Below are 27762 nucleotides of genomic sequence, written 5' to 3'. Positions count from 1 at the left end.
GAGCCAAACACAACAGCCCCACAATTAAAGTGAAGTGGTAACTGTGACTGGGAACATTCCAGTTTTCACCTTTCCCTTTTAGCATGTCCGTACGGCACACTGAAAAAAGGCTTTTTATTTTACCTTGTCTTCTCCAATTAGCAATGAGCATGTAATATTCACTATAAAGCTACCATATTGAACATTCCTATTTTGAGTTGATGTCTTTTTGCTTTTGCTGTTGTGTTTTGTCATAGTGGTTCAGTTATTGCTGCAGTGGTTTGATATTTGTTGTGGTGGTTCAGATTTTGATGTTACATGTTGGAATTTGTTGTGTCTTCACATTAACTGTTGTATTTTTGGCTTTGCTCTTTTGTTTTTGGTGTTGCTGTTGCATTTGCTGATTCACCGTGGTGTTTTCAGTGTGCTAATGTGAATTGCACTTCCAGGTTACCTTAGCAAATATAAGGTTTTCATAAAGAACTACATACTAGCCATCAATTGTATTCATCAGAGAACCAATTCCAAAGTAAAAATACAGATAATCACAGTAGGTATATGGAGGACACCACATACAGGCACAAATTATCAGTGCATTTACTCTAGAATGCCTATGAGCTGAAGCAGACTTTTCTACCAATTTTTTGAGTTCCTAAACCACAGGTTTACCCTTATCCTAGCACTAGCCCTAAAGGTAAACAATCCCTTAACTCTGATTATATCTATATCGTTTTTATTGAACTTTTAAAAAGCTGGGCAACTAGGGTCAGAAATATCGGACCACATCTTACAAGCATAAATAAAGTACTTTAACCAGTCACTAGCAAATGAGATTTACAGAAGATATAGTAAATTTACAGGAGATATAGCACACAATGACACACTATCAGGAGGTCAGGTAACATAAAGTCATTGTCATTAGCAAAGCTCAACTCATTATTTTCATTTTTTAAATACTGTTTGAAAATGTTACCACAATGCACTCAGTAGAAATTGTCAAATTTCTTGGAATAACTTTTGTAGGATTACTGGCTGATGTTACAGTCAGACTGTTGTTTTTGCAACTACAAAGTTGTTGTTTTTTTAAGAGACACAAGTTTTTCTAATGGCAGCAAAGAAAATGTTAAAAGAAGTGAAGTGCTGTTCGCAGAAGCAGGAAAAACACAAGACAAACACAAAGGTGGCGGCAAACGAGCATTCAACTAGTGGACAAAAAGAGCCAAACAAGGTGGATGACGAGAGCCAGTGCAAGCACCAACTGAGAAAACAGTGCTTCCAGCTAGACGTGACATAGCAAATCATCAGGATACGATGCATGAGGAGACCAAAGCATGCATTCAATGGATCAAAATAGACCTTTTTCCCAGTGCTGTTGCAGTGGCTCATCAGGCTACTTTGCACCTGAACAACTCTGCTTTTAGTGTTGTGAGTGGAGTTTTTATTAAGTTTATTTTTGCACCACCCACAATCCCTAATGATTCACTACCCATTGTCTGATGTAGTGGGTAATGGAGAACACTGGGAAGTGGGCTGCTGGTCGATTGGGCTGCCAGGTCCAATAAAAGAAATTATTAGAAAATGCAACTTGATGCAGCGTAATTTGCTAAAACAGTTTCCATATTAATTGTGTATCATGTTGCACTCTGTTGTAACTAATAATCACATATACAAATGTAGAAAAGTCAAGGAAAAAAAAAATCAATAAATGTGGGCATGTTGGCAACTTCCTGATGATATGTGTGGATGAGCCATACATATGTGGCTGGCCTGAGGTTTGAAAGTCTTGCTTCAGCCCTGGTATGATAGGTAAATACAAGGGAAGATGGGTGGCCAAATGAGGGAGAGAGGTGAGCAGAGTGACAGTGAAGTGGGTTAGGGTTCCTCTGTGCTACTGGGTCAATGTTGCTACAGGACCTACTGTTCTGCTGACAGCCAGCATGGGGGTATGGAAGACCAGGAAAAAGTGGGAGGGGTGTGAGGATTAGGGACGGGAATGGAAGAGAGCATCATGGTCTGCCAAGGGCGAGATGACAGCAGCCAGGGTCTAAGAGCAGGAAAGGAAGCAGATAGGCAAAACGGGAAGGGTCAGTGAGAGGAGTCAGGGCACATGGGGCAAGTAAAGCATGTGAAGGCAGGAACACCGGTAAGAAACAACCTTGGTGCAAATCGCTGAGAGTACGCAGGCAATAGAACAGATGCACTGGTAAGGGACAAAGCACTACCTCCCTCCTTACTGCTTTCCATTAGTTGTGACTTTGTGCCTGACCCATTACATTATTGGTTAGAAACGCTGTCCATTTTTCAAAACACATGCTCAAATTCTTTGCGTTTACCTAGCAACATGGTTGGCCACCCACAAGAACCCGCCAGTATTCAGCACAAATACACAATTAAACAGACTCTGTCTCCACGTTGCTCTCCCACTCCATACCTCACATTATTGGTGTCATGATGAAGGCATTTTAGACAAGGTTTGCTTGAAGTATCTTACATCAGCTGTAACCAAACAAGTTATCTCTTTGTAAATGCATTAGGGATTGTATTTTTATAGTTTCTTTTTTCAGTCTTGAACATGAACATTTCCGATTTATTTTTTAAATTGGATTATTTACTGAAAATGCAATGTAGCAGAGCAGAAGCTTATATTTAAATACCACACACTTAAACTGAATCATCATAAACGGACAATAAAGCAAAGACAATATTTACCACTATTAATTAAGGAATTACGAAATTGCTTTTCTCTGTGTTCTCATCTCTCTCCAAAAGTAGATGTGAGAGAATAAACAAAATGCAAAAAATTAAAAATAAAATAAAACTACTCATTCCCTCACTGCAAAGTTGTCGGGCGTGTAAATGCAACACTGATAATCGGCCGGATATGCTGAGGCGCCATTAGAAAGCCGTTACGCTCCTACACGCTTAGTGCGACGTCCCATACGAAAGACCGGAAACGTCATACTTCACGGGACACTCTTATTGGCTGGAGTTGTATACGACTGTCGTTACGTACCGTTGCCAAACAATGGGCAGGAAAAAGCCACGTTGACGAACTTTGCTGAAGTGTACCTGCTTTTCGGGACTTGGACAGATTAGTCTTAAACACGACAGATTAGTCATGTCATCGCCGCCGAAAGAGAAAATCGAAACCAGAGCTGGACATCCCCCCGCTGGTATTAACACAATGTTGTTTTTCTTGTGTAAAAACTAGTCTGTGAAGGAGTCGAAGGAGCTAGCGAGCTAGCGCATTCGTGACCATCTCAGTGCATTAGGCCAACGCTACAAGGGCAGAGAAGCCAGTAGTTTAGGCATCTAAACATCTATAGCCACTCGTTCGTTATTTTCAAATTTATATACTCAAAATGTATTCCTTTTGAGATTGCTTGGGTATTCTGACAGATGCACACTGGCTGAATATGAAAACAATGTTCAGACACAAGAAAGCAAACTGTCTAGCTTTATAGCTAGCTGTGTCCGAATGCCGTGTACCGTAGCTTTGTAGCTAGCTAGCTAATGAATACGCAGGCTTGCAAATGACACCCAAGATGGTAAGAGTCTCTGTACGTTTATTACGATGTAAGCGCTCAGTTCCAGTTGTGACAATATCTCGTATTGGAACAGTCAAAGCAGGCGGGATGAGGATAGTCCAGAAACACCAGCCTGGCGAGCCAGCATCAGACAGGAAGGAAGACAAGGACAGTAAAGAGTTCGAGAGCTGCAGGTAAGAAAGTTGACTTTGTCCTTTGCTCGCCCCACGCAGCAGTACCTGAAGCACTTCGCCCTCTGCAGTGTGCATGAACTCTTTAGCGTTACCGCTATCTCACTCTATCGCTCCCCTCTTAGCCCCGCCCCACGCCCCTCTTAGCCCCGCCCATGCCCCGCCTTATTTCCCCGTTCTCCACGCCCACCCGCCTGCTCACGTTTTCCTCTGACACTCTGGTTCAGTTTTGCATTTGTGTAATTAGTAACACAAATTTCTGAAGATTTGCACAGATTTGCTAAAGTTCAAAGCTGTTAAAAATGCTAAGTGTGTTTGTTAACCACTAGATGCGTGTACTGTCCTTTTTCACCTTTTGAGTGGCCTCGGGTACATACTAGGTTTTTTTGGGGGAAGGAGGTTTGCATGAGAAATGTTGTTTAAATAGATATTGGTTGTGTAAACTCTAGAATAACTCCTGCTTGACCATTGGGTATTTCCTTAGTAACAGGTGAACTGTTCTCACCGGACTGCTGAAGTGTAGGAGTGTGTGTGTTTTTTGTGCACGACACACGGTGGCTGACTTCAGAGCCGAGCTCCAGGAGAGGAGGAACCCCATCTGGTGCGCGCGCTCATTTTGCATTCTGCGCTGAGCAGTAGATGAGTTTTCCACACTTCCACAGCAGAGTGGCCTGAGAGGCCCCCTCTGTGGCAGCAGCCCTCCCACTGCGCAGCTGCCTCTCACCCCAGAGGCTCCAATGTTTCAGCCACTCTCATGACCATGAAATGGGGTCTTATTTTCTGTTTGCTTTACTATCTGTAGTAGTGTGATGTTAAAGGAAGGATTTATTCTTCTTCTTAAGGAAATGGCATCGGGTGTGTCCCTCTTCCTGTGACATGGCTGCCAGATATGACCACATCTTCCTTCTCTTTTTTTTTTTTATTATGGTGATTCAAAGCCACATGTTTTGTTTGTTTTTGTTTTTTTTGTGTCAGATGTATTTGTTATCGATTAGCCTGTGCTATTTTTAACATTTAAAAATATTTTTAGCACTTAGCCCCCCATGCAACACTGAATTGAATCAGTGTGTCGCCATTCAAGTGGGCAGTCTGCAGGTCAGGATTAGTCTTCCCGTGTGGTACAGTGTGCATCAGTTCACCCCACGGGGCCCAGTCCCCTCGGCCCATTGCCTGATTACTGCTACCTGTCTCCTGTTGAGAGGAGCTTGCAGATGTGGCCTTATCAGTGCCCAGGGCTAGCTGCCCCTTTCAGGTTGCCAAAAAGCCCTGCCTACACTGCCGCACCAGAATGGCACTAAGGCAGCGTTGGGTGCTGTCCAGAGCCCTGTCATAGACACAGACACATCTGAGGAGCAGATGTATGAGGAAAAGATTTGAAATGGCCAAAAAGGCTCCTCTGCTGTTGGGGCATGGCACTCTATTATTGGCTTCTGCAAGCAGGGTGGGGACTTCCTGTGCAGACGCTTTGTGCTTGGCTGGCTAAGCCAATGTCATTTCTGCAAAAGTGCTGAGCACCAGGAAGTGTGGCTATGGCTGCTTTGGGATCCAAGTATACTTTCTTTAGCAATTCGAATCTCATTTCAGCTGGTTCCTTTTCAACTGTTCTGCAGGCCTATGCTAAATATAGCAGCTCACTATTACCATGGAAACTCTGTCATTTCAGAAGTTGTTTTCGACCATTGTATCAATTGCAAACTAAGTGTGAAAAAAACAGCAGTGCAGCGCTCTAGGGGTAATGTTTCTGAGCCCTGTCCTCAGGGGATGGCCAGACTGTCCACACATGTCCTGAGTTTGCAAACTGATGTAGTCGAATGCACAGGAGTCCGGTCGTTGGGATCAGTTGTTGTTTTACCCCTGGGTAACATGGCGTGGGCTGTAGTGAATGCTTCATATGCTACACTACACTACCCCCCCCCCCCCCACACACACACACACACACGCACACACACACACGCCTTCTCAAGCAATGCTTGCCCGCAGTGGGTTTAGTCAGCAGGTGGCTTCTGGTGGAAAAATTGCAGGTTTGTTGCGGTACGTCAAGCAGGATTGTCTGGGGACGGCCTGCCAGGTTCACTTTGGGCCCCGAAGATGTACACAGAGCGATGCCAGTGGGACAGCCCATCAGGCAGGGGCCCCAGCACCTCGCAGCCCGGGAGCACCCCTCACCGAGCAGGAGGCTCCTCCTACCCTGCCCTGCCCTTCCTCCTGACGAGGGAGTTCTCATGCTGTCCAGGGGCAGCTAGGCATTTAATCAGGCTCTGGGGTTGCTCCTATCTCAGTAGAGGCCTGGTGTCTGATGCCAGTAGGGTTCCCCAGCATAGTGGACCATCCTGGCTATGTGTGAGCCTCTCTTTCAGCCCTTAATGGGGCAGGAGCTGCGAGAGCTTCTGGTGAGTGCAGTCTAGGCTATTGATATTTCTGCCTCTGCCATTTCCCAAGTTTAGGCTGCTATTCGCTGTGGCAGGAAAATGGATTTTCACATTATCTAACTGGCACAGTGCAGCTTGAGGTTCTTTTAGGGTAGGCTAGACGTTCTGCTTCTAAACCCCAAAAAAATGCCTTTGAAATAATTTTTAAAAAACTGCAGTGCAGGAAAAGTGTTTCTCCAATATTCTAATATGCTATGTTGTCACCATATTAATGCTATCAGAAGTTCGGTTTATTCGTCACATACATAGTCATACACAGTATAACACGCAGTGAAATGGTGAAAGAAAAAGACAAAATATTTGAGTAGGTACACATCTGAGATCGTGTGCATGTGCGTGCGCGCACGCATGCAGGTTTGTATAGCCCCCGCTGTGTGCACAGTGAGTGGCGGTCAGAATGAAGTCATTAGCTGAACCCTGCAGCAGGACTGTGTGGCTGTTCCACTCCAGGGCAGCCTGTTAACACACACTGCAGTCAGTTCTCCAGTTCCGTTCGACTAACTTCATCAAAGGCTGAAGCTACCTGAGTGTAGTCCACAGTCTCCACTGGGACTGATCTTCTGAGGGAGCTTCACCGCTCGATTCTCTAAAAAGATTAATAACATTATTTTGAGCGATATAATGTATGGAATTATTCACTGTGGATACAAGTTCTTAGCACAGACTTTAGTGTGCAGCACAGATGATTTAACTGACTTAACCAGAACTATTATGAACTTGTCAGAACTAAAAGCCTAACTAGTAAATGCTTAATCGTGATGCTTTTAATGGTAAATATAATCCATTTAAGCCGCTGATTTGAATGCTCTTGCAGCTATGCTCTGTTCAGTTTGTAAATTAAAGGAATACTCCAGCGTTTTCCAACCTCCATCTTGTCCGTTTGTAATATATGGTCACGGACAAAAAGGTTAACATATTTCCCTGTCAACCTAAAAAATATATATACACAATTATAATTAAAGACAGAGTAGTTGATCTTTTTCAGCAACTGCCCTGAGGTTTCGATTATGCTTCGAGTCATCCAGTTTGTCTGTTAATCGACGAACTTTACCCGACAGATATTACTTTGAAAGGAGTATTCCTTTAAACTCCGAACGCATTCCCTTCCGCAGGAGGGGGGCGTGATGAGATGGCGAAGCGTTAACTGACAGTGCGACGACCATTATTTCCACGCTCCTCTCCTCCTTGCTGATTTGTGTGCTGAAGTGTGTTCACGGGCGTAATTGTGCGGCGCTTTGCTAATCTGCGCCCGTTCGCGCGGGGGGGGGGACTTTTCTTATTAGCGCCGCCGCGGCGTTCGCTACCTGTCAATTAAACGGGATGTGTGGCTGAGTTAAATAAGCGGTTCAGAGCCGCAAAGTTGAAGCGATCCCGGTACGTCCCACCCCGGTACCGCTTCGCATTGAGGCGAGACTCGTTGTCTGCACAGAGGGGAAGGCGAGCCCCATTTTCCCTGGCACTAGCAGCAAGAGATGGGCACGGATCTCGGGGTTCAGTGCGATCTAACTTCTAGCGCCGCTCCCTCCCACGGTTCCCTTAGGCGGCGTGTTGTCGTTTCACACCAGCAGAGCCCACGGTTGCTATGGTGCTGCCAGGTTGCTAGGGTTAACACGGGCTTGTTAATTGCTAATGATCTGGTTGCCTAAAGCTGAACCCAGAGGCGTTCTAGTCTTCTAGCCCCCCAACCTCCCTCCGCATATCTGTGTGCGTGTCTCTCTCATTCTTTCCTACTTTTTTTTCATCTCTGTTTTAGCTCCCTCCCACTGTGTTTGCCCTTTTCATCCTTGGAGAAAGAGCAAAAATATGTAAATGTGTCATCTCTGTGGTGGAATTGTATTAATTAGCTTTTTGCACAGACGCTCTGCCCTTCCTAACCGTTCAGTTCCATCTCTGTCGCTCACAGTGCCAAATGCTGTTCCATGCCTACAACTTTCTTTGTGTTTCTTTGCGACTAAGGTCGCCAGATGTAGTGCAAAGAGTTAGACCACAGTTGTTGGCTAGCACACTGCTGCCCCCCACAGGCATGAAATGACATTGCATATATAAGTATCGGTGGTTCAGTCATTGTTGAGTGTGTATGCCACTAGGTGTAACATTTTAGATGGAAATATCGATTGGTGGCTAAGACCAGATAATAAAAAACACAGATTCAAATCAGGACTGGAGATGCATAGTAGGAGATTACAAGAGTCATATATTATATTGCCATCCTTACCTCAGACTTCTGTCTCCCCATAAGTGAACATGGCATTAAGTTCACCAGGATACTGGTTTGCAAGCAGCTCAACACACAGTATGGAAAATGAGCTGTCACTTAATTTCTGAACATGATATTGGTGTAATATGATTCGGGGGCGGAGGAATAGGTACATTTAAGTGTTGGGATGAAAATTATCGGGGCCTTGTAAAGATTTCCCAGAAAAAAAAAACCGACACAGAGCCAAGTTGTGACAGCTGAACCACCTTCTTGTGCGTCTTATCCTCTCTCTCTCTCTCTCTCTCTCTCTCTCTCTCTCTCTCTCTCTACACCACCCCTCTTGTTTTCACATTAAAAAAATCTCACAATTACAGATTGTGGGGGTGGGGAATTAATAAATATAAATATATATATATATATATAATCTCTTACATGTGAATTTTTCTTACATGTGATTTTCTTTTTTGAGATGTGATACAGCTGTATCATGTGAGACAGCTGTATCACTCACCGTTTACCTCCAGGAGTGTGAGGTTTCGGATCCCTCCCCTCACACTCCTTGACAGACATACTTTAATTTTTGGTCATAATGAGGGTATCATTTTTCACATCAAGGTCGATTATCACTTGTGACCTTCACCCGTAGCCGTGGCTCAGAGCAGACTGCTTTCCGTGGGAAAACAAATGAGAGTAATTTAAGTAGCTCACATGGAGGCAAGCTTCTCTTCATCCCGCAGGAATCTTTTATAGGTCATTTTGTTTCTTGGCTGCAGCCTAACACATCTGATGTAACATCTCACACACACACACACACACACACACACACACACACACACACACACACACACACACACACACACACACACACTCACACTCCCCACACCACCCCAATGCTGACCAATGTCTTGCCTTCCCCACGAGCGCTGGGAGTTTGGGCCGTTTTCTCACATCAGAAGCCGTTAGCCCCGTGGTAATTCAGCTGTCCCCCTGTGGTGGAACTAACGTGCTGCCGCACCTGACATTACCCAGAGCGCGTGACGGAGAACCCAGGGCCGGGCTCGCCTCGGCATCCGTAACCCCATCCCCAATCCCCGCTTGCTTACCGTGTGTGTATCTGTATGCTATCTGGCCACCCCTGCTCATGAGGTTGGAGCTGGGTGGAGGGCCACCCCCACCTGATGACCATCATGCAATCAGGCGGCACGTCGGTGTTGTGAATAGCCTCATCACCGCCACCAGCAACGTGTGGGCAGGAGTAATGAACCTAGTGGCTATGTGGCCATTTTAGTTTTTCATTCTATGCGACATTAAGGACCTTGTTTTTGTGCGAATGTGTTTGAGAATTGATGGTAACTAATGCACTTTTTATTATCTTTTTATGCTTTTTATTTTCATGTATTTATTTTACTGTATAATATGCATGACCTTGTTAATTTGTTTTAGATGTTTGGTTTGATTGTGTTGACATACTGATACTCATGCAATACTTTTCCACTTTCCAGCCCACCGAAGCCAGTAGTTGTGGTGTCCGGCGTGGTGACAAAGGTAGGGTAGTCATTACCCATTCACAAGGACAGATCTCCAGACCACCACAGCCTAAGCCTGATCTGACGTATTCAGGTGGTCTGGCTTTGCAGTGCTGCATGTACTTCAGAATGTCTTCAGACGTGCACGCACAAAAACACACGCAATGTATAATTCAGATGCTGCGTACCGTTGCCCTCTGGGTCCCTGCCACTCCGTGTAACTGTCTTGGCTCTGTGTGGGTGTGTGAGTGAGTGTGTAGAAATCTGTGTGCAGGTAAGGCAGTCTGTTTCTCTCTCTACCTCCCTCCCTCTCTGGAGAGTCCAGATGCTCACATGAAAGAGCAGAAAGGGAGGCTGTGCTGCTCTTGAAGGATCAAACAAAGCCCATGGAAGATTCCAGAAAAACACACACACACACACACACACACACACACACACACACACACACACTGCTCTGACTTGCAGCACTAGGAGTTCTCTATTGAACATTCAACAAACTCGCGTTGCCTTACGGGGGAAATGGTGGCTGAGGTGTGGCTCCCCGTGTCTGAGAGCAGCGATATTTCCCATGGACAAGCGCAGCAACGGCAACTGCTTCATTTTCAGGAGTCCGCAAGGCCACTGATTACGACTTCTTACTCATGAGCGTTTCAGAAGAGAACTGGTTTTTGGCGTTTTCGATGCCCTCCTCTACAGAGAGTTTATGGGGTTTTTTGTTTGTTTGGGGGGTTTTTTGGACAAAAAAAAAAAGAGGAGTGAGTGAAAGAGGAGGAAGGGTTAGTTGTCAAGCAGCCTCAGATCCACACGTAAACGGAGGTGGCATGACAGAGAGCACACAGCCAAGTCCGCCCAGCTAGCCGGGGAGGTCCGACGTGCTGGCTGTCTGCAGCAACTAAACCCTGCCGCTCGCCCACCTAACCCCGACTCATGGTGACTAAACCCTAGCTTCGACGGACACCCCTTACCCTCCGTATAATGTCCACTTAACCGTGCGCTATATTAAACATGCCTGTCTGGGGTCTTAATTAGATATATAGCTCATAGATGTGCGTTTTTACAGGTCTGCAGTTACAGACTGTAGTCCATCTGTTGGCATGCACAGGGCAAATTGCTGATATGATTTGGGTGGCGCACCATTCTCAACATGGCATTAACACTGACATGGTAATGATATGTTTGTGTATCGGGCTGGTAGACGTCGGGCAGCAGCAGTTCTGTAGGAGCTCGTACACGTGTGTGCGCATCACTAGTGGGTCGAGAGTGCCTTGCCATGCAAAAACATACATATGCCAAGAGAAACTGACCAGGAGGGTGTCTAAACACAGTAGCTGATGGGAACAGATGTTATAGTCTCTACCTGTACACCTGCAAGATGGCTCTAATAAAGCAAAATTGCTTCTAATTAACGGGGTAGTGAGTGATGAATTTTTAGGAAGTCTTTTCAAAATAGTTTTTTTTAAAGGACTTGTGGTAATTGAGTGGGTGACCAACAGCACGCAGTTGCTATGGGAGGGGAAAAAAATGTCATTAAGCCTGTAGAACAAAGACTCCACTAAAGGAGGAATCCCTCTACTCTATGGCGATGGCCCATGGTGATCTCCGCCCCCTCACGGGATTGGCCTGTCTCTGTCCCATCTCACAGGGCAGTGACATAACCCCCAGCAGCTGCGTGGAGTTGTGGTTTGAGCAGGGGGGGGATTACACCAGGGAAGATCCAACTGTGTGCTTCCCATTGTACACGACCTGTTTCGTGAAAAATCCTGCCAACCCTGCTGATAAAGGCAGGTACTTTCCAAACAAGGTTGGACATGTTTGACTTGTGTAATATTGCGTTTGTCAAGTTTCACGATGGCCCTGATTATTCCTATTGTAATTGAACGAATCAACGGTTGCAATAAGTAATCTTTGGTGCAGTGATGATACTGCCAGACTAAAGAAACCTTAGAAGCTTTATCAAACTCCTTCTCTCTCACACAAACGTACGCGCACATGCACTTGCGAGCTCATATATGCAAAACAAAGCTGTCTGGGTTGTACGGTGATCCTTCTATAATGCTGCCCCAGTTAGGGGAGCGCTCCACTGAAGTTGGGCGTTTCCTGTGCATTTCGCTGGGATTCATGTTTTATTTATCCAGGGACCTGTGACCGCGCCGAGCTCTGGTATTAATTAGGCCGGGGCTAATCGTGCTCCGCCAGTCTGTGTTTGCACGCGCACTTGTCTTACTCCACCTCGGCCAGGGCAGAGAGGTCGGCCTGAACTCGTTTTTGATCAAACCTGAATTCCGGTGCTCTAATCCACACACGCACCGTTGTGATCTGAATCTGTTTGCAGAGTTCCACTGGCCGCCGTCTCTCAGAGCCTCTTGCGCAATGGCCTCGCTCTACTGATGCAGCGTTCTTAGCCCGGACACTCTGCTGCGTTTCTTTGCTCAGGCCGTCTTCCTGATGCCCCACCAGCGCAGCAGACGGAAGCGGCACAGCCCAAGTTTATGATTAGCGTCCGAAGCTGCATCTTCCGAACGGCTTCCTCACGTTTCTGCCGCAAGACTCTGCCCTGAACGGATTTAGCTTCTGTGGTAATGATGCTTTTAAAACGGGTCAGTTTCAGAAACTCGTTCTGTAGGGTAAGGTCCAGTTACCAGTTGTCATCCCCAGTTCACATACAGTTACAGAGTGACCAGTTCAAACAGAGCACCTGGACCACGGTGGAACACACCGGGCTAGAAGCCGTGCAAATAACACACCAGTGTAAGCTGAGGCTGGAACCACATAACCAGCAATGAAGATGAGCTTCCCTTGCAGGGGGTTTAGGTTACCAAGCAACAGGAGTGTGGAGGGAGTGCATGCATGACAGCGCGGGTGCGTGTGTGTGTGTGTGTGCGTGCGCGTGTGTGTCTCTTCTTATCTGTAACCTTGGCGCCCCATGCGGGCCTGTGCTCCCCAGGGCGATAAGGACTTCACCCCTGCTGCAGCACAAGTGGCCCACACGAAACCTGTCCCCTCCGTGCAGAAGCTGCCCCCATCCCACCACATCAACCAGCACATCCACCAGCCACGCAAGTGAGCCTCCGCCCGTCCCTGGAACCAGCGCGTCGGGCGCGGCCGGGACCACACCGACCAGCCCCGCCTCCGCACCCAAGCACCACCGGCCCGACCAAGCGCTCAGATTACCAGGAGACTCCTGGTTTCAAACATTCCGCACGACCCCTCCTGCCTGTGCCTGCGACTTGTACCGCCCTTGACTAAACCCAGGAGATCGCTCTCCATCCTGCGCTCGGCTCTGCCTCCCCTGTACATCATTACAACACTAGATTTGAGGGCTCCATTGCCAAACACAGAACAGTTTATTCTGTGATTCTGTTAATTTAATTAATCAGTTGACCTTGATTTTTTTCTGTTTTAAACCAGAAGCTTCTGGAATTATGTAAATTGTATAAATCTTTTTTGTGACATCAGTGAATGATGCATATTAAGCATTAGGCACTAGGTGTGGTTGCCTGAATAAAGTTATTATAAAATCATCATCCATTTTTTGTTTTTTCTAATCTTCAGGTCTTTCATATTTATCTCAGTCCGTTTGTTTATACTCTTCTACCCACTGAGCCAGCTCTATCAAAGCCTATAGTCCACATCTGTTTCAGTGAAGGCGTCTGTGATTGGAGCATGTGTTGAACCATTTAAGTACAAATGCAGCACACCAAATGGCCATCAGTTGGTTCTCAGGAGGATGAGGAGAAGTGCCTGACCTTCTTTTCCCTCAACCAAAGGCCCAGCGGCTCAGTCCCACCCACCAGCCCTTCAACCCCTCCCCCCTCCAGGTGCTTTCCCCAGCTGCTGTAGGCTTTCTCCACCTCCACCCCCATTTACTTCCACCAGGTCCAACCATCGTTCATTCTCAGACCAAGTAAAATCCAACTTGCGAAAACTCTCACAAAAGGGCCCTTTATTCAGGTCAAGGTCGTACTGTTCCAGAGTTTTATCTGGTGTTTACCAGTGCTGACTTTGAAGTGGGGCCAGGCTCAGCAATGCCTCAGGACTACCTGACCCGAAGCCCCTCGCTCTTTGTTTGCCTTGGAAACAACATCGTTTACAATTCCCAGGTCAGTGCTCCGAGTGTCCAGTAGAGGGTGCTGTGTGCATGCGAGCGTACACGTGTGTTTGTGTGCACGCTTCCCATTCCTCAGCTGCAGAAATGCTGAGCCTGCAACAGCTTTGTCTGCCTACGCTGGAAACCTTTTCCTTCCCTATCCATGATTTATTTAATTATGTATAATACAAAGAAAAGCATCTCTCTCCATTCTTCAGTACTGCAGACTTTTATTTCACATTCGCTGAGATACATTTTACTGAGCATTCCTGGACATACATTTTAGATGCTGTAAACACAATAATCTTGCTCGACAACTGGTCATCAGACTGTAGGGTCAAGCTGGTTGTGTGTGTGTGTGTGAGGGAGGGAGGAAGAATATCAAGACATGGATAAAGAGGCACAGTGGTTCTGCCACATGGATAATGAGGAAGCCTGAATATTCCAATCAAATTTGCATATTGAAAAATGAATTTGCATACTGTATAACTTTTTTTTAAAACCTGAGACTGTTACGATATAAGGGAATGCCAGCTGGAGTAAATAACTACTGCAAAAAGTATAACATTGCTGATATTTATTACATTTTTATAACACTATTGATAAAGATAAGAATTTGTCTTCTATGTTCAGAAATACAAGCAAAAGTATGAACATACTTTATAGGAAGGCTGTGACCTTCAGTTAGATATTTATGCTGGTAGTGTACATATTTTAGCCATGGACCCAATACAATGGAATGTAATTATTTTGAGACTGACCCTCTGAATCAAAGGTTATGAACAATAAATATGAAAATAATTACTTTCAAACATTTCAAGTATGGAAAGGCCTTCATGCCCTGGCAGATGCTCAGAAGGTTAGTGTGTGCACAGCGGTGGCAGAATTGTCGTTACTTCCGTTTGCCCGAGTGCAGGTGTCTCCTGGTGACCACCTCCAACCTTTTCCTCTCCGCCTCCTCTGCTTTCTTCCTTTCCTCCTTCAGTTCCTTGTACCTCCATTTGGGGACCTGCAGGAACTGCCCACTGCCTCCGTTCTTCTTCCGCTCTGGTTCAGGCTTATACGTGGGGGTCGGGGCCCTGGAGATCCTGAGTTTGGGCAGCATCAGGCCCGGCTGCACGCTGCTCCTGCGCACCCGGTGGAGTGGAGACCTGCGGGGTGCCGGGGGACAAGCCTTGTCTGGGTCGCAGGTGGTGCAGAGCTGCAGGCCGGTGCACCAGTCCGGGCTTTTAGGCCCCAGCAGGACGCAGGGGTTGTCCGGGTTTGCCGGCCCGAAGTCTTTCATGCTCTGCAGCCGCTCCTGCTTCAGGATCTCCTGGACTGAGTAGCGGCGCTTGCCCACGCACGGCGGGCTCCCGGGGCACACCGTCCGGCACGCCACAGCGACAAAGGGGCTGCCGAGCGCCGTGGTCACGTGCACCATGTGGTCCAGGACGCCGTCCTTCCTGGCTTCCGTGACGTTGCCGACGTTGAAGACATTGTGCAGCACCTCGGAGATCTTCTGGATGCAGCCTTTGGGCCGCTGCGCATTGTCCACCAGGGCCGGTAGCAGGGGCCACTCGGGCCGGTAGGACTCGCGGCACTGCTCCGGGCAGGGCTGCTGGTTCAGCTGCTGCATGACGAAGGCCGTCTCATAGCGGCCGGTGAACAAGGCCCATTCGCGGGGGGTGAGGCTACGCCCATCATCTCTGGCTTGTAGATCAGCTCCTGACATACACACAGAATGAACACCCATCAGATTGTTTTACGAGTCTCTAGCAGTGTAGCTTATGTTCGATAAAGCTTATGTAAACTTTTTCCAACATTAGAACCGTCCATTTTACATCAGAAACAGAAGATAGACGATTATGAGTGTCCAATGTAAGTGCTGTATACAGTCTCCAGATGCTCATAACATGGATTCTTCTTAAGAGAAGCAGAATGAGAGAGACTGTGCTTCTTGCGATGCTGGAAGAGAATGACACACCGACTGCATGTCAGAACAAGCGTGGGCAAGTGCAGGCCGTGCAGGATGCGGGATTACCTGCCATGATCAGAGCACGGACACAGTCCACTCGCCCCTGCATGGCGGCTTTCATCAGTGCCGTGAAACCATGGCAGTTGCTCTTCTCAATGTCCAGGCCCGAAAAGTAGTTGAGCAGGTAGTTAGTGATTGTGGCATGCCCTGCAACCATTGAAATGAGACATGCACAGAGCAACAGTAAAGAGGCATTGTTGGCAGTTTGATGCAAGAGGCACAATTTAGAAAGCGAGAAAACGTGTCACCGTCTGGTGAGGGAACGGTTTTCAAAATGAAATCACCAAACCTTTAAACGGCATCTTAAAAATGTCTGTGTCAGCAGTGTTAATCTGCTGAAGAGCAAATATTTATTTAGTGACCTACTTACTGGAAGTCTTAAAACAGTAAACATTTCTGGTGAAGCCTGGATTAAGGTCAAAAGAAGCACAAGTGAAGGATGAAGTCATTTTTGGGCTATTTCTAGGCATGTGTGGTTTCTATGCATGTATGGTTTTTAGTTGTCATATGAGAGCATTCTAGGTGAGCATAATTATTGGGACAGCTGGATGAACAGTCTCGGGACTGATAAAATGCTTTGAGGTGCACTGACTGTGTAAATGTTTTAAATGTATTCTTGGTTTTGAACCATTGCTCATGTCCTTGATATCTGCTTTTGAAATTGTTAGGTGTTGAACAAGGACTGAGATGCAAGATATGACTGCAGCACAATGGTTCTGGAAGTTCTGAAGCATCTTGGGTGATTATTTGGGGGAAAATGCTTAAAGACTCACAGGACTGTTTGTCACTATGCAGAAAGATAATGACCCAGAACACAGCAAGGACTGTTTTTTCTTTAATGCAGTTTTTTTCTATATTATTTTCAGGTTCTGCACGTAAAATAAATTTCTAGTTTCTAGTTTCGTTGTGTGTTTTGACTTTTTGAGGGGGGGGGGGGTTTGTTTGCTTTTAGTATCCAGCCATTTAAGATACACTTAAGATACACTTTCAACATTTTTTTTTTAATTCTTGTTACATCACATAAGCATTCTTTTTTAAAAGCACCATTAAACCTGAAGCTTACAAAAAACAAAATTTTCACAAATCTTCATCAACTACACAACCTACAATGTTGAAATGCAGCAAAGCAAAATATGCCAAAGTTTCTAGCATTGCAGCACATCTTGTGAAACATAACTGCCCGCCGGTGCTCTACAGAGAGTGACGGGACAGCTTTTTGCACAGTACAGCTGTGGGCATAACACATGGGCTGTTGCATAAATTGGCCAAGTCCCAGCACAGCCTGGGCCTGACCCCCTGAGGGAGACTGGACATGGTGGCGCCTACCTGCCTGAGCAGCCGTGATGAGGGCTGTGTTGCCTTCTGTGTCCTGCCAGTTCACATCCAGATGAGGACACTGGGAAAGTGCAATGACCACATCCATGTAGCCATGGTAACAGGCCACCATCAGCCCAGTCTGCAGAATCAATAAACACACATTGAAAGCTTTTAACGGGCGAAAGCTAACGACAGAAACCCTCTGAAGCCCTCATTCTCCCAGAGCAGACAGTAAGAGTTCAGAGTTGAAAATGCTGGTCAATATGTTATCGTGGACGAAGATATGGGCACTAGTGCTCGTTACCATGAATAAAATCAAACGACCACGTGTCAGAACCTCCCCAGCCTTGGTCTGCCTGTCTGATAGAGCAACACGTCTCCCCCTTTCGCCCCTCGAGCAAAGAACACACCATCTTGCAGGTTAAAAGTGTCTCTCGCAGACTGCAGGTGGAGGTGTGCCAGCCAGGGGCGAGATGAGCCAGGCCGCTGGAGCAGCAGCGGGAGTGTGCCCAGGTGAAGCATTTCTGTAGAATCTTAAATGTGTAGACTCAGACCCAGTCTCAATATTTAAGGCCAGGCTGAAAACCTATCTAGCATTTTATGAACTATCTCCCATCTTAGGTAAAGGTGTAGCTCTGGGAGTACACACGCATTGAGAGTTCTGGTAAACTGGGATCTTATGATGCTGTCACTTCACCTCTCTTTTGTCACTCAGGTTTGTTGCCTGAGAATGGCGGAGTGCTGATGTTCCAGGGTGCTCATGTCTGTGTTTCTAGCTAGATCAGCCGGAGTCCATCTTTGCACATTATAGTTTCCCTAATTTACACACCCTCGTACCTGGACATGCCTTATAATCTAGTCTCTCTTTCTCCAAAGGTTCACCTACCCCTAATGTCATGAAGTTACTAAGCCTCAACCCGTCTCAGCTGCCATGGGTACTCCCACCACCCCCTGATGCCCCCTGCTGTAGCCCACCACACCTCCACCCCAGCCAACTACTTCTCCTTTGCCCTTGATGGACGTTCTTGTGCGGGATGGGTTTCGTGCATGCACATGCCATCAAGACCATACTAGGACTTCTAGAAAACCGGACTAGATATTGTTTGCTTATTTATTTATTTTTATTATTTATTTATTTATTTCTCGCTACTTATACTGCTCATTATTGTTTATATTGTTGTCCGTTACATTGTGTCCATTATATAGTGTCCATTGTCGGCCAGAGGATGATGAGTCTTGGTACCTCTCATGGTTTCCTCCTCATGCTCTAGGGTGTTTTTCCTTGCCAATGTCACCCCTGACTCACTGGGGGCTTGGACTCAGACATTTGTAAAGCTGCTTTGTGACAACTGTTGAAAAAAGCACTATACAAATAAATTTGACTTTGACTTTAAATGGGTTTTGTAAGAGGTTTTTGACTGAATGCCTTTTCACTATTGGTTACTCCTCCACCACTGCTGGAGATCATGAGCCCAGTATCCTGTCCTTTAGAAAACCTTTTTTTGAGTCCATCTGCATTGCTGTTTACTGATTCTTGAGCTTGCTTTAGGCATGGTGAACATTTACCAGTCAAAAAATAAATAAATCAAAACATTTGAAGTTTTTACTCTTAAGTCCCAGCTAATCTATGGTAAGATAATAAGCTTCACTTAACCATTTATAAAGCCATAACGTGTAGTTTAAGTTCTACATGACAAGATTAAGACAAGGGTAAATAATACATACCCATATTACGTTTTATCTCCCCATGAACCTTGCATGGTGAATTTCCCATTTTGACTCAAGCACTGGGGGGGTTGGGGTGCAGAAGAAGAGCCAGGGGGTGCTCCCACAGAAGAAGAACCAAGGAAGTGGGTGCATGAGCATGTACGTGGTAAGCCCTTATCAAACTCCGCTCCCTAAACTGTGCAACTGCTGAGACCACAGGTGTGTGTCTAACTGTCCAAGCAATCCATCCTACTTAAACGGGCCACAGAAGAGCAAGACTCTCCTCACTGACTCGCAGCTGCAGGAAGCTAGCTAGAAATAAACGCCCGGCACGCTTTTGTCCGTCTGTGTTTCTGGCGGGGTGTCCCGTGTCTGAGGTTCACGTGTCACACAGGTGTCATGACCAGTTACGCTCTGATGACGCATTTTAGCACAAAATGCAGATTTTCAGTTAACACATTGGTGGTTACAAGAATCACGGTAGGTTTTGTCATTTTCACAGAAGCATAATATCAAGGAATTGATAGTGGTCTTTGGAGGTCTTTTTGTTAGCAATAAGAATTTTAATCGATTAAGATTTCTTGAATGGACAGACAACCAGGTTTAAGTCTTGGTAGTCTTAAACTCTGGATAATGACGCTTCAGTGCAAAGCCCTTTAGAATCATTATCTTAATGCAGAGCCAAAGGACTCTTGCCCACACACCAGCACAGTGCTGGAGGTTTTCTCTCTTTTTCTGCAGTATTTTCATAATGTTAGTGAAATATGCTGTAAAGCACTATAGCGGGTTCTTATGTGTTTAGAAGAAATATTTCTAGGGGGACCCTTCCTTTACAATGGTCATATGGCAGCAAGCACATAAGGATCCACAGAGAAACAGAGAGTATGGTGTAATACCCAAGACTTTCAGAGAAACAAGACATTTCAGACAGAGGTCTTTTATCAATTAAATATTCAATTAAAATGTATTTGTATATCAATTTTACATGTCACAAAGCAGCTTTACAGCAATCATCTATTCAGAGAATCCCGGTGTAGTTCCCTAATAAGCAAGCCAAGGGGACAGCCACAAGGAAAAACTCCCTGAGAGCAAGAGGAAGAAACTTTGAAAGGCTCCAAGGATGAGAAGAGAAAACCGTCCTCCTCTGGCCACCACTGGATGGCAAACCCACAACACAGAATGAAAAAAAAAGGTGCTTTTGCTTTTCACTTTAATTTGCTATAAAACTTATAAATTAGCTTATAGGCAATAAGCAATGACTAACAAATATTTGTCAGAGGTTTGCATATTATTCAGTGAGAATGAATTAGTAGTTCTATTCAGAATCACCAAAATAAACAACTAAACACAGTCTTAGCAGGAGAGCCAGAGTCAGCTGTGCAAAGTGGTTCTGAAACATGAGTTGACCATGTGGATTCAAAGAGCTTCACAAGTACTTTGCTTGCACAGCTGATGAAGGAACTCAGTCTGAAATGTCATGTTTCTCTGTGTATCTTGTGTACACTACAATTTTTGATATCTCTCTCTTTCTCCACACACATATTATATATACATATTTTAAAAATGCAAAAAAGATTACAGGTGAGTACTGTCTACATTTTCAGAAGCACACTGTTTGCACAGTTAATGAAAGTATTTTAGCTTTTGGTCAAATCAGTCCGTCTAAATTGCAATGACGACTTCTAGAGTTCACAAGCAACATTGAGCATGTGACGGTTCCATCGCTAGCTCCCACAGCAAATTAAGCATCTTCCCTAAAGAGGAGGCCCTCTGCTGCTTACAGTCCAGGGCTTTTTTGAGTGAGTGAAATGAGTGTAGTTAACACTCAAAGAGCTAGAGGAGCTGGTGTCACTGGGACATGGGCGGCAGTGTCTCTCAGCACCAGGGCCCGGTGCTCTCTTCTCTCAGCTCGGGCGCATACGGTCTTTAAATAGAAGGGATTAGACTTGGGAATGACTGGCTAAGTGCTTGAGCCGTTGTTCTTGCTTCGTAACTCGGCTTTCTGAAGAGAGGACACGACTTAGTCAAACCGTGTAACTGACGCCATATAATCAAAAATGGAAATCATTCTCATGAATCGTCCTTGTCTTTGAAATTCATGTGGTGTACACAAAGACAGACCCAGCGGCTAGTACTAATCTGTGTGTGCTTTAGTCACACACATCCTCTAGAACTGTAATGTATTGGTGAGCTGAAGATGTATGTCTGGTGTGGTTGCACATCTTTTTCTTGCACCTATCAAAAGAAGAAAACTGAAATAAGCCATTGGAACTAGATTTATTAACTAACGTTTTTTGGCTGGGCAAAGATTCTCCAACTGCATATTTATAACATATTGACCACATTAAGTGGTCGTCAGTGTTTTTCTAACTGTGTCATATGTGTCTGTGTGTTTGTGTTTGGGGGGCTGACTGGTGTGGAACTCCAGAAGTCAAAGGCATTTTGCCGTCGACTTAAACAACAGAGCTGACCTGGGGGACAATAACAGTGTGTGTCTGATGTAGAGAGCACACTTAAAGCAGGCCATTGGAAAAGTGGCCATGCTTACATCTTGCAGCAATGGACAATATGGCCCAAACACACTCCAAACGTCCTGCTGACGCTGCAGAACGCACATGGAACCTCGCACAGTTAAATGCATGCAGTAAAATGAAGCCAGCAGATACCGCGCAGTTTCTGTCAGAAATTCACAAAAGCTGAACATGTTTGAAAAGATCTCGAAACAAACCATAGTTCTTCTCTCTTCCCTCAAGCAGTTTTACAATCCCTGACTCGTCCTTGCTCTACAGGAAAGTGGTGTAATATGGCTTGGCAGCAGTGCTAATGACCTTATTTACAAGGTTGCACAATGCAGCGAGGGTAACGTAAATCCCGGATGAGTGGAGCGTACACTGGACCGATTGGTAAGGCACCACTGTGGGCTGCACTTCAGGACAATGTGGGACACAGCACCATGCTGGGAAGACACGGGCATGTGTCCACTAGCACTCCGCATTATTGTTACTGTCATACCACTGCATGATTGCCACAATTATGATGCAACCTCTTCCTTCCCCTTAGGATGTTTACTGCGACAACATGGAAAACATTAGCTATGGCAAACTCTTAGATGAGCTATATAAGTGAGCGATTCCAGTAAATGTTCTGCCAACAAAGATGTTCTCTTATCCAATGGTGTGGGGTGTAGTCTTAGATGTTCATATAGACTCATGCATACAGATTTGCAAAGCTCATTGTGTTACTGAGATATATAGATATATATATATATATATATATATATATATATATATATACATACACACGACATATATGACACACACACACATACAATCACAGTTGCCCCTCTACTGGCTGCACTTGTGGCTTTTGTTTTCTCTGTGCTGTGCAGTTGCTGTTAATTTTTCATTTTTTATGGTTTTGCTGCTTCTTTTACATTTGTCTAATGGGTTTCTTGTGGTGAGGAGGAGGCGTGTGCTAATGCTGCACTGTAATGCTTTAGCCTCTAAATTTGGCCAGCTTGTAAGTTTTTCACAAATTAACACCTAGTGTTCTTAGACCTCATGGTGTAATAGACTCTGAAAGGGAGAAATCAAACTGTAGACATTTTGAAACTAGAGGTGGTATTTAAATACAGGATCATTGCTGCATGAAAACGTATTGTACAAGCATGTCGTTAAAAGGAAGACAGTTAACAAACTCAAGGCTATCCTGTATAATACTTCACACCCCCTCCATAATCTACTGACTACACAGTGTGATGAGGGATTTGAGTCGGGATGAAACAAATACTTATTAAGCACAATACACAAAATGAAACCAACGAAAGGAACACAATAGGACAGCGGAAGTACAGCATATGCCAAGTTAAACACTGACAAAAGACAAACACCAAACAGGACCTTAAACATGTGCTCTAACAAGGATGATAACAAAAGACAGGTGTGACACATAATGGCCTAACAATGGAGGGCCGTGGCAGTAAAGACACATACACACGATGTCACATGGACCTGGGGAGGCATCAAGGGGTGGGGAGGCTGTGCTGTGACACACAGGACCTGTAATCAAGGTTTATAGAACAAAGGTAACTTTGCCATTCAACTAAGTAACCAAATAACCAGATAGATGAGATTGAATCACTCCTGGCTCAGAAGAGCACTGGTGCTCCTGTCCAAAACACTTCCCATTTTCTGAGAGTCTGTTAGAAAATAAGGAAAATAACTTTAAACATTTTGGAGGCAATATAGATAGCCCAACATCAAAATAAATAGGAGATTTTGTATTGGGCTTCAAATGCACACATAAGGGTAAGTTGTTCCTGGACTTCGGGGTACTGTAATTAACACTACTGTGGATCTGAGGCAACATATAGCAAGGCCAGTGCCCTGGTAATGCTCTCCCTGTCCTGGAAGATTATTACCAGGACACTGACCTAGCTCTCTGTTTCCTAGGTCACAGTAGCAGTGAGAGGAGCAGTGGGAAGAGCAGTAGAGTGGGAAGAGCAGCGGGAAAGGCAGTAGAGTGGGAAGAGCAGCAGGAAAGGCAGTAGAGTGGGAAGAGCAGCGGGAAGGGCAGTAGAGTGGGAAGAGCAGCGGGAAGGGCAGTAGAGTGGGAAGAGCTGCAGGAGGGCAGTAGAGTGGGAAGAGCTGCAGGAGGGTAGTAGATTGGGAAGAGCTGCAGGAGGGCAGTAGACTGGGAAGAGCTGCAGGAGGGTAGTAGAGTGGGAAGAGCTGCAGGAGGGTGGTAGAGTGGGAAGAGCTACAGGAGGGTAGTAGAGTGGGAAGAGCTTCAGGAGGGCAGTAGAGTGGGAAGAGCTTCAGGAGGGCAGTAGAGTGGGAAGGGCTGCAGGTAGAGCAGTAGAGTGGGAAGAGCTGCAGGAGGGCAGTAGAGTGGGAAGAGCAGCGGGAAGGGCAGTAGAGTGGGAAGAGCTTCAGGAGGGCAGTAGAGTGGGAAGGGCTGCAGGTAGAGCAGTAGAGTGGGAAGAGCTTCAGTAGGGCAGTAGAGTGGGAAGGGCTGCAGGTAGAGCAGTAGAGTGGGAAGGGCTGCAGGAGGGCAGTAGAGTGGGAAGGGCTGCAGGTAGAGCAGTAGAGTGGGAAGAGCTTCAGGAGGGCAGTAGAGTGGGAAGGGCTGCAGGTAGAGCAGTAGAGTGGGAAGAGCTGCAGGAGGGCAGTAGAGTGGGAAGGGCTGCAGGTAGAGCAGTAGAGTGGGAAGAGCTGCAGGAGGGCAGTAGAGTGGGAAGGGCTGCAGGTAGAGCAGTAGAGTGGGAAGAGCTGCAGGAGGGCAGTAGAGTGGGAAGGGCTGCAGGTAGAGCAGTCTTTCATCAAACTAAACTGCTGCAATTCTTTGTCCTGCCAGGTCCTTGGTCAAATCAGTAACTTGAATAAGCAAATAACGTACATCAGTGATCTTGGTTTCCTCTGTAAACTATTTGGCATTGGTCTCACCTGATAGTACAATTTTTTCTTCAACCTTTTACTTCAAAGACCAGACAACAAATGTATGCATATCTATGAAAGAATTATCTTTTCACTGGTTTTAAATGGAAGAAAACATGTACAGATTGCAGCTTTGAGTTGATCACTGTCACAAACTCATTGTAACATCATGGACTCTTGTTGCACTAAACTTGGTCTTGGTCACTCTTAACATAGGAATGTCCCTACAGGACAAGTGGTTATGACCACAAAGTTAGTAAAATAGTAAGATGTATAAAATCAATATTAGTAAATTTAGTGAATCAGTTATGGATATGGATATAGTGCAATTTGTGTGTTTAAAGGTCCCAGGCGACCCAAAGAACACAGGTCACACAATTCCAAAGAGGCTTGTCAAATATTCTCAATACCTCACATCCATTTAAGGTGAGACAATTGTTCTTGAGCACCATGACTGATATAGTATTCAAAAATAAATTTATGTCAATGAGTTCACAAAAGTTAATCAGTTAATAAAATCTAATATAAACTTTGCATGACCACATCAGGCATTGTGATTAAGATGCCTTTTGTCATGTCTCCGCAATCAGCCACTTTGCAATCAGCCACTTTTCCAGGCTATTCCAATGAAATCTCTCGCATTAGGCTTCCACATTTTTTTCTTTCACATACTAACACATACTAACTTTCTTACTAAATCCACTTACCCTGCTATTTTTGTCCGTTTCTAGAACCTGTTCCTTTGTCACACCCTGCCGTATTTTGATCTTTATAGCATCTGCATTGTTGTTGCAACATGCTTGAAAGAAGGACAACGTCTGTGGACTGGCCGGAGACGGTGTCCTCTCGGAGTCCGCAAAATCACTGTCCGGTGGATAAAAAGAATCGTCCGAAATAACACTCTTCTTATCCGGCAAAGTGGAGAATTGGTCATACTCCTCATAGTCCTCCTCGTCACACACCGACAGATAAGAACCGAGATACTCATCATGATCGTTTGCAATGTCAAGCGGCTCCTCCGTTATTGTAGGATAAACTTGGGCTGTGGTACCAGTAATTTTTGAGTGCTGAATCCATTTGAATTTGTCTGGAGAGGAGCCTCCGCCATCATTTTCGTCCGTTATTAAAACCATTTAGCCTCTAAATTAAAACGCTCCCGTAGCCAGAATGATGCATATGGCCCACTTACGGCTGTGTTGTTTTTGCCAACATTAAAATGTTTAGGATGTACTAAAAAGTTTGTTTGTTTAGAGCTCCGTTCATTTGTTTAGAGCCGCCGTTGCTTCTTCTTGTTTCGGATAGATTATTGCCACACTTATTCATTCACTTATACTCCGAATGTAAACGTTGTAGTATTACAGGAATATCAGGAATATCAGCTCAAAATGAAACTCACATGAAGTTTTTTTTTTGTTTTTTTTTTTTGTCCTGCGTTTCTGAATTTAAGAACAATGTTCAAAGCAGAAGCTGGCAGCGTATCCACTGTTGCCGTTATGTAGAGGAAAAGCCCTGTACGGTACTAAACTGTAACTCCATAATCCGATTACATGACATCCTCTATACTGCCTCCTACTTTCACTCACATTTTTCTGCTTCAGTGGAATTGTAGATTCCAAATTAGAAGTGTTCACATAAGACCTGTTTTCGGTAGGTGTGTCCGAGAAAGCATTGAACACATTTTGCAATTCCTGTGAAATTTGTGTAGTTGATGGGTTGAACTGTCAGTATCAAGGACTGCAAGCTGTTCACGCGCCACGTGAAGTGCCGTTTAGTTTCATTTTCACTCTGGGGGTTTTCACATGTGAACAGTCAGGTCTGGGCATACCCCCTACGGCTGGGAATGCCCCCTTATGAATCTCTGCTTACAGTCATCAGAAACCTTTACGAATACCATCTGGTACTGCGTAAACAAACCAGCTGGGTCTGCAAATCAAAACGGACGCACCGTTGCCTAGGACGTGTAATAAGACCATATAAAATGCATAACTAGTAATAATTAAGTTACCACAGCACAAATCACAACTCAGAGATGAGTCACGATAGGTTGAATGACACGATATAGACTCACGGAGAAAATTATTCAAACGTTGTTTGCTTGTTTGTTTAAACCTCCATTCTGAAGTTTCCTTACAATTCAGAGGGCATTGTGATGCAAAACTAGGGAGGCATTCTACTCTGAAGAACTGGGAGTTCACATATATTCCTCTACTGTTACAGCTCATCACCCCCAGCATGCTACATGGTGCTAAGTCATTTCGTGAGTGTCTTTCACTAACTAAATCATAAAGATTACAAAATTTACCTAAAAATAGCAATTTTTCTGTCAAATGTACATAATTACGTAACTTGTTCAGCAGTAACAGCTCTTGTTATAATATGAAGAACTGATTTGCAGTTAATAATACTACAGGGGTATATTATCACTGTCAAAATATGTTTTGTTTTTGTTTTTTTGCTTATTCAGTTATCATTCTGAATTAATATGATCAAATAATCACACTCATTAAAATGACAATTATGGCAATGCAGCGATAAGCACCTAACAATGACATATAATGCCTTTTTCAGGCAGCATAAAAGCGTTTTGATGAGGTCTGACATGGGAACATGGGTCATTTTATGGCTCTCTAGGATGTACGGTCACTTTAGGCTATTGTGGGCAGTCCTGCAGTCCTGTGAAAGCTTCATTAGGAAATGGGGATGTGGCTGAGATGATACTGAAGGGCCAAGCAGAGATTCTCAAACACTGCACTGGCTTTTCTCCTCCACTGCTGCAGCTTAGACAGTTACATTAACTCAGCACACCGCACAGTGCAGCTTGATAAATCCCCCCCACCCCACCCCACCCCACCCCACCCCACAAAACCAAAGTAAAGGTTCATCCCAGATCCACAACTGACCATAATGCAGGATCTGGATTGGGCTTTACCATGTAAGACATAAAGTTATCCAGTGCTAGGCATTTCCCCCCAAAATGGGAACTATATAACAAGAGACGGGTTTCCAAAAATTATGTAGTGATATGTAAAATTTTATCATAGTATTAATAATACTACCAAGTACTCCAAAAAGTCCTAACCACTTACAATTAAATTTACAGCATTTGCCAGGGGCCTTTATCCAAAGTGACCTATTGAAGTGCTTTCTGGTCTTGTTGGAAAATCTATCCAAGTACAAAGGCTAGAGTCCTCTAAAGTAGTGGCTAAAGTAAACAGAATTCAGTATACTGACAGAAAAGATGAGAGGAGAAAGGCCTTTGTTTTTGTGATTGTTGGTTTAGTAAGTTAGTTTAGTACGTTCTTAAAGTTCTTAGAGATTGATTAAGTGTGCTTTAAAGATGTCTTTTGAAA

General features: G+C 45.0%; 2 protein-coding genes across 4 annotated transcripts; one reads left to right on the top strand and one right to left on the bottom strand.

Moving 5' to 3' along the window:
- The first annotated feature begins 2972 nt into the window (after positions 1-2972).
- On the top strand, positions 2973-13373 carry dap (death-associated protein). Of its 2 annotated transcripts, XM_027004416.3 has the most exons (4): positions 2985-3152; positions 3601-3700; positions 9826-9868; positions 12794-13373. In XM_027004416.3, exons 1-4 carry the CDS (start codon positions 3098-3100, stop codon positions 12911-12913), a joined length of 318 nt encoding a protein of 105 aa, XP_026860217.1. In that variant the 5' UTR covers positions 2985-3097; the 3' UTR covers positions 12914-13373. The 2 variants fall into 2 exon arrangements, with proteins under 2 accessions (XP_081573132.1, XP_026860217.1); XM_081717006.1 differs by lacking the exon at positions 9826-9868 and having other exon boundaries at positions 2973-3152.
- A 613-nt stretch (positions 13374-13986) lies between these two features.
- ankrd33ba (ankyrin repeat domain 33ba) lies at positions 13987-26146 on the bottom strand. 2 transcript variants are annotated; one of them, XM_027004445.3, is made up of 4 exons: positions 25120-26146; positions 17280-17409; positions 15960-16100; positions 13990-15643 (listed from the first exon to the last, which is right to left on the bottom strand). In XM_027004445.3, exons 1-4 carry the CDS (start codon positions 25543-25545, stop codon positions 14829-14831), a joined length of 1512 nt encoding a protein of 503 aa, XP_026860246.3. In that variant the 5' UTR covers positions 25546-26146; the 3' UTR covers positions 13990-14828. The 2 variants fall into 2 exon arrangements, with proteins under 2 accessions (XP_081573124.1, XP_026860246.3); XM_081716998.1 differs by lacking the exon at positions 15960-16100 and having other exon boundaries at positions 13987-15643.
- Between the last annotated feature and the right edge of the window lie 1616 nt (positions 26147-27762).

The sequence above is a fragment of the Electrophorus electricus genome, chromosome 1 (assembly GCF_041902795.1).
Source record: "Electrophorus electricus isolate QZ-2024a chromosome 1, ASM4190279v1, whole genome shotgun sequence".
Lineage (NCBI taxonomy): Eukaryota > Metazoa > Chordata > Actinopteri > Gymnotiformes > Gymnotidae > Electrophorus > Electrophorus electricus.
Note: the sequence above shows the minus strand (reverse complement) of the source record. Positions and strands in the feature narration are given on the sequence as shown.